The sequence below is a fragment of the Poecilia reticulata genome, chromosome 13 (genome assembly GCF_904066995.2).
Source record: "Poecilia reticulata chromosome 13, P_reticulata-male-v2, whole genome shotgun sequence".
Lineage (NCBI taxonomy): Eukaryota > Metazoa > Chordata > Actinopteri > Cyprinodontiformes > Poeciliidae > Poecilia > Poecilia reticulata.
Genome location: NC_088842.1, coordinates 21,287,354 through 21,294,174, shown reverse-complemented (window position 1 = coordinate 21,294,174; position 6,821 = coordinate 21,287,354). Strand labels below are relative to the sequence as shown.

General features: G+C 38.3%; 1 protein-coding gene across 1 annotated transcript; it reads right to left on the bottom strand.

Annotated features, from left to right (window-relative positions):
- Positions 1 to 2,796: 2,796 nt before the first annotated feature.
- mmp13b (matrix metallopeptidase 13b) lies at positions 2,797 to 6,559 on the bottom strand. The gene is made up of 11 exons (XM_008425997.2): positions 6,333 to 6,559; positions 6,131 to 6,241; positions 5,809 to 5,936; positions 5,569 to 5,717; positions 5,354 to 5,479; positions 5,110 to 5,265; positions 4,899 to 5,019; positions 4,303 to 4,436; positions 4,062 to 4,221; positions 3,827 to 3,930; positions 2,797 to 3,241 (listed from the first exon to the last, which is right to left on the bottom strand). Exons 1-11 carry the CDS (start codon positions 6,504 to 6,506, stop codon positions 3,141 to 3,143), a joined length of 1,464 nt encoding a protein of 487 aa, XP_008424219.1. The 5' UTR covers positions 6,507 to 6,559; the 3' UTR covers positions 2,797 to 3,140.
- Between the last annotated feature and the right edge of the window lie 262 nt (positions 6,560 to 6,821).

Below are 6,821 nucleotides of genomic sequence, written 5' to 3'. Positions count from 1 at the left end.
ACATCCAAAGGTAATAAATAAAGAAATCTAACCAGAAAGTAGATATACAAAAAAGTTTATCAAACAAATTTTTCCTCCCCTGCATGAAAAGGGAGGAAAAAGACATTATTAGCTTTCTAATAATGTTCTCCCAGCCTTTGACAAGACCGACATTGGATCTCTGGTGAACCATTCTCTGAAATCTGTGCTGCTGACAGTTATCTGGGTTTGTACACCACTGTACCAATCAATAGCTGCAGAATCAGCTTTTCTAGATTCAAGGGTTAATCTGCACAGAGGTTGACCCCCTTCAGTCAAGCATGGCTTCGTTAATGAAACAGCATGCAGGAGCATGACAAGAAAAAGAAAAGCCCTGCAGTAAACAAGCTGAACATTAGGGAAGGAAATAAGACGGTTGCACACTGAGCACCACAAACACCCAAGATTCTTCTTTTACTTGCGAATGTTAAAATGCACTTGTGCAAACAGTAGCCATTGGCACCATAAAACAGCTTGTGTGCCACACAATTGCTAAAGATGAATTTGTTATGAGGTGTGTGCATGCTTGTTAGTTCCCACCAAGAAACCACGTCTCTCTGCCCCACACGGTTTGCTTACATTCTGAACATGCAGCTCAGCAAAGGTAGAGCGGGGGTCTTGCGTAACTTTGTTCCTGGTGGTGGTCTGGGAGTGGAGGTTCCCAGAGGAAACGGGCTATATCCTGAGCTCGCTGCCCTCCCTGTTGTTCTCCTCCATCTGGTTTCCATCAAGAGCTCCTGCTCTGCAAAGCTTTTCTCTTTATTCTCTCCCACTTTCGTTTTTTTTCTTTTTTTTTCTGACCGGCCTCGGAACACATTTTATTTATTTGTTTGTTACAAAAGCCTCTGAGACAGAGGTAAAAATGGAGTTATGGCAGATCTACAAATGAAATAAGAATGAAACAGTGAATAATAATAAAAAAACAATTGACTAAAATGTTAATATTGGAATTAAAGATTTGTGGAGACGTACCTTTTGCAGGTTTATCCAAGTCTGAATGCTAAAATCCAGATCATTGCAGCCACAGTCATCCTGGTTCAAGTTTTAGTTTCATGACCATCAGCAGGATTTAAAGCATACCTGTCTCTGTAAACCCTCCAGAACAGTAAGACTTTAAAATTCAGAGTCAATTATCTCCTCATAATCCCTAATTTATGATTTCTTTTTGTCTGTGAGCGGCTTACAGTAATATGTTCTGACTGGTGCAGAGAGCAGGACAAGGTGTCCAGCTGGGGCTCTAATGAGATAAAAAGAGCGAAGCTGACTTTAACTATAAAATCACCTTAAAAGACTGAAAAATTATGTTGTTTTTTTGTTTATAGGTTTTTCTGTTTCCTGGCCAATTTTTTTGAATGTCTTCCACAGTTCATGGGTTTGAGCGAACCACGAATGAGCATGTCAGAACATGTCTGTAAACCTGGAAAAACGGGAACATGCCTTTTTTAGGTTCCATTGATAAATGAGGGCTTCAGACTGAGCAGCAGCTCGATTTCTCTGGCTGCTGACATTCAACCTTCAACAAGATGCAAACACTACAATAGAGCTGGAGGAGGAGAGATTTTACAAACAGCTTTTCTCTAAAACAGTTTCCAGAGTCTCACACCAAAAGCATATCATATTTACCAAGGTCAACTTTTCAGATATTTTGTGTATGTTTCTGGCAGAACAGTGATGAACAAACAGAATTTGTGATCTGTTGACGCAGCAAAAAAAAAAAAAAAAAAAAAAAAAAAAACCTTACAAAAAAAGAAAGAAAATAGCCGAATGATGTGATTGCTTCACTGCTCTCTAATTACATCCACATGACTGAGCCTGTGGATTAGGCTTCTTGGTTCAGGAAACACTATTTCCTGGACTTTGACGCAAGGTCTTTGGCCAGTTTTTTCTTTAGTGGACGCAAATGAAAACTATCTTAAATCATCTCACGTATGTCCTTCAACGAGGTCTTTTTAATTGTCTCAGTCACCACATAGATACTATTTACTGAGGTGGTTAGTGTTCAGGTAAGGTAATACACATTCAATTATAAAATGATGACTTAGTAAAATAAAAAACTTTTCTCAGCCTTTTTTTCTGCTGAAAGTGCATACGTTGAATTATTGTTTGGCTTGAAATGCTTTATAATTTAGAAGTCTGAGTGAGAAATCCTGGGAATGATGAAAGCGTTTTATGATCACTGGTATTATATATGACTGTCAATTAACCTCTCCCAAAATTTACTGAGGGACTCTGACCGGATCAGGAGCGTCTTCCTACAGGATGGCGGCTGTTCTCAAACTGCAGATTGGATCGCCCTCTTGTGGTAACATCGTGCAAATGAATTTATTGAAAATCTACTATTATTAAGAGAGCTGTTGTAAAGGACTCTTCTGCTTGTTCTGCTTTGTGTGCACTGAGCTAGTCAAACTAAATGTGTGCAACATTTATCCAAGCATAATTTATTGGTAGTGCATCTGTTGTATAATCAAAAGTATTTGAATCTTTGTAAAATATATTTTTTCAGTGTGCTTTACAATAATGTTGTAAATACTGTAAATATAAGTTTTTCATTTTTTTTCTCAGGTTGCAGCCTCAAATTTCGATGTATTTTAAGATTTTTTGTGACAGACAAACACCTGCTTAGCCAGTAAGTCAAACAATGACACATATTTTAATATGTTTCTACAAATGGAAGTTTGAAAAGTGTCAGGGCAGGCAGTAAGTGCATCAGTAGTAAACACACAAAATATTCCCACCTGTCATAACTTAGATACTAGAGAAGTCAGTCAGCCACACCAATGAGGAATGCAACAAAGAAAATGAGACTTTATTTGGAACATGTGTAAATCCATGTAAGTTGAATTTAGTCAATAAATTCCTACAGGTGAATATCTGTTAGAAAACATCCAGTATAAATAAGCAATTCATGCAAAATAAATAAGTAAATTATAAGTTCATGAAATTCTGAAGAATCACATGGAATTCTGTGTCCAGCACATACACCTATCTTTTGACAACATTTTTTTTTTTTATACCCTAAATCTGTTCATTTCCATACCCTGGTGTGTTTTGTCACATCCCAATTTGTCTAGACGGTTTATCATCTGTTCACATACAGTCAGCTGGATCCATACATAACAGTTCTAGCAGTTGAGGAAGGAGTTGGTCCTCATAATGCGGATCACCTTCCTGAATCTGAGGCTGTACTCGTACTGCAAAGTTTCGTGGAAGAAATACAAGTAGCCTGCAAGAGAACAAAGATGAACAAATGTAAGTAAATGACAGAATATAGAAAACATAAAATATTCACAGGAGTTTCTTTAAAGGAGCTGTGTAAATATTTTGCAACATGTATTTCTAAGGTTGGAAGCTGCAATAATTTAAAAATTCTCTACATTCTCTACTTTGAAAGATGCAGCAGATTAGAGCTTCTGCTAATTTCCCGAAATACATAACAAGCCATTTTTGGTGCTCGTTTTAGTGTATTTAGTCTATACTGGAAGGAGTATAGACTCCTTATTTAATCTATTAAATAAAGAGGGATGAGTAAAAAAAAAAAACTTATTCTTAATATAGGATTCTATATTAAAGGTTTATAGTTGCTGCATCATCAGTAAGTAATTTTTTTAAGTGTTCTGTGAAACAGTATTTGTGATTCATGTACAGAGATTTCAAATCATTGCCACAAGTATTTACTGGAAGGAAGGTCAAAAATAAATTGGGATCCTTTGTTCTAAATGAACAGATTCAAGTCCCATATTTCATTGCTACCAATAAATATTACACATTGGATCATTAAATGTACTGAATACTGAGTTTTGCATATTACCCTGATAGAAGGTGACAGCATCAAACTCATCATGCATTCCTGGAAAGTCGTCCTCAACGGATTTCGGAAAACCAGCGTCCATGGTGCCTGTTGCTTCATCGTAACTGTAAGTAACACAAAATGTACAGAAATACAGAGAATGAATAAAGAGTTCAAGAGACCAAGCTGTGAAGCACAAGAAATTGATGCTTGCATTTTTAGTACCACATTCTGTGTAACATGATCACCATCTTACCTAAAGTATTCTTCATCGACAAAGAGCAGAGTTTTCCCTGTGCTTTTTATATGCACAGCTGCATCTATCTTTCTAACTGATTTGGGAAGACCAAGTTTGTGTATGTACTTTGGGTAGCCATCCACAACTGCATATCCATTCAAGGCCCACATACGGATCCCTGGTAGAACAAACAACAGGGTATTGGTGTTACCTTGTGTGTGGTATTTGTTAGATAATCAAACATTTATATTTAACCCACCACTAAATATGAAGACTAAATCCTTCTCTGGGTACTCATACGCTGCATCCACTTTTTTTGGCAGGGTGGGCCATGTGGACTTGATCAGCGTCTGCTCAGGTTCTGCCATCTGTGGATGGAGACGCCAGTAGAAACTGCAAAAAGAAGCAACGCTGAAGACAAACTGGCCAAGCATTCACAAAGATGTTACAGGCGGGGAAATTGGGACAGGGGAATAACTGAAACTGGTTCAGATGAAAACTGGATTTTTGTCCGGACACATTAGCCTACATCGCAACAAAAACTGTGTTAAATCAACAATGACAAGGTTATGTCTAAGCTGCCACTAATTGTTCATCAAATGAAGCGCAGGATTAGATAAAACTCTGCTGGGTCGAGATGAAGCGTTTCATGTGACAGTTAAAAAAATGGACTTTGAAGAGTTAGTCATCATTGGATAGTGACTTCTTGTCATTGTTATATTTTCCAGTTTCACTACTGGGAAACACTTTACTCATAATGAGGAGTTTGGTTTCAACGTGAGCCATTGGGACGATGTTCATCGTTCATCCATCAGGTCACCTGCATCCGATGAATGTCACATGCCTTCACTTTACCTGTCTTTGAAAATGAAGGTTTCTCCTCGTAGTTCTGTCACAGCATCAAAACTCAACTCAGGATCACATTTGTTAGGCGCATCGGGTTTTGGCTTTCTTTTTCTGGGATTGGGGTTGGGACCTGAAATTGAAATTTACAATAGCATGAACAGACTTTCCTCATGCAATTATTGTACATTACCATTTCTGACCAAAGTTTCCATTTGCCCACCATAGAGAGCTTGAATGCCTTCAATGTCATCTTCGGCCAGTGGGAAGCCAGAGGTGAACGAGTAGACCGGGTACATCAGGGCACCTGCGTCCGATGAATGGGACATACCAAGTGCGTGACCCAACTCGTGGGCTGCTACAATAAACAGATTGTACGCTGCAGAGAAAATACATAGAATTAAAACCACTGTTCTTTTGTGACAGAATTCGGTTTGCTATTAGTTATATTTCTGTATCGTAGTCACCTGATGAATCTTTGGTCCAGTGTTCATCCTCATCAAAGTGAGTGTCTCCTCCAATGCCTGGGCCTGGAGGGTAGGCATGAGCCAGCAGCCCATCAGGTCCATCAAATGGATTGTAGTCACCATGTTCTTCAGTACAAGAGGCAAAATTCAGCATGCTGAACCTAACATGAACCATTTGACATGTCTACTTTATAAAAGTCACAATGCTTCATCACCTCTTGTTCCAAAGCTGATCATAATGTCTGCATTGCCATCATGCAGCTTCTTGAAGTTCAAAGGGGTGACATCTGCCCAAACATTCAGTGCGTTTCGGATTGCTCTGTCTACATCAGATTTCATCAAATCGGGAGTATAATTCACAATCCTGAAACATTGGGGAGCATGAGACAGTCAGAACATTTTTCTTAAAACATACTCAAAATATCAAATTCTCTTCTCAAGGATTTAATAGTTACCTGAATGTGACATTGGTGTTTTCCCATTTGAGGTGTCGAGGGAAGTGGTTGTACTCCCCAACATCTGGTACACCACATCTGGGCAGCTTCATGACCTCCAGGGTGTTGTCATCAAGATTTCCAGTTACCTTTGCAAGTGGAAAAACAAGAAAATTGGGAAGATGTGTCAATGCCAAAACTTTGCTATTTCTAAAGACCTTAAAAGGATGAAAACTTCTTCCTTGTGTAAAGTGTTGTTTATGCAATTTACTCTTAAAATGCTGATGAGAAAAGTAAAGAACCACAAAAAAGCCTAAATTAACAATTGCACACTTCTGGTTACCTGAAGCTTGAAAAATTTTTGCATTTGCTGGACCTTGTTCTTAAAATCACTTGATGACGACTGTTTACTTTGGAGACCAGTTGGAAGACCATAGTAGTGACGCAGGTATTTCTGTGTAAAAAAACAAAACATATTTTATGGCAAATTACAAGAAAACACTTAATTAAACATATGAAGGAAAAAAGGTTTACAAGAATCTCACCTCAGCTATTAAGAGGTCGTCTATCCTGACATTTTCTGTAACAACGTTTTCTTTTGTCCCAGTAGAAAGAGGCAGAGCAAAGGAGTATTGAGCCAACACCGGCAGCAGCAGCAGCAGCAGCAAAGGAAACATTGTTGTTGACACTGAGTTGTCCAAACAAGCCACTGGCATCATGAAGCTGTGAGGGGTATTTAAAGTGTTTTGCTCAGCTGCCCACCCCAACCCCCCGTGATTCATGCAAAAGTACCTAGCCACTTCCTTTTTTGGTTGTACAGGAATGTGTATGTATCTGCAAAACTACAGTGACTGTATTGAGTAAACTTCTTATTCAACATAGAAACTCGTTGATGAACCCATTGCATTGACTTAGGTGATTTGAGAGCTGATGTTTTCTTCAGTAAAAATGTCTCATCAGTAGATATGACTTGTAGAAGAAATATTTGGATAAGGATAATTTCCTCTTTTTTCTTTTAGCAAAAAAGGGAAATT

Bases quoted from the DNA above. Each gene is read 5' to 3' on its own strand.
- mmp13b (XM_008425997.2), bottom strand. From the start codon at position 6,506: ATGATGCCAGTGGCTTGTTTGGACAACTCAGTGTCAACAACAATGTTT. The intron at 5,937-6,130 runs GTAACCAGAAGT...CCACTTGCAAAG, and splicing joins AAAAATTTTTCAAGCTTCAG to GTAACTGGAAATCTTGATGA. The intron at 4,437-4,898 runs GTAAAGTGAAGG...TTCTTTTTGCAG, and splicing joins ACCTTCATTTTCAAAGACAG to TTTCTACTGGCGTCTCCATC.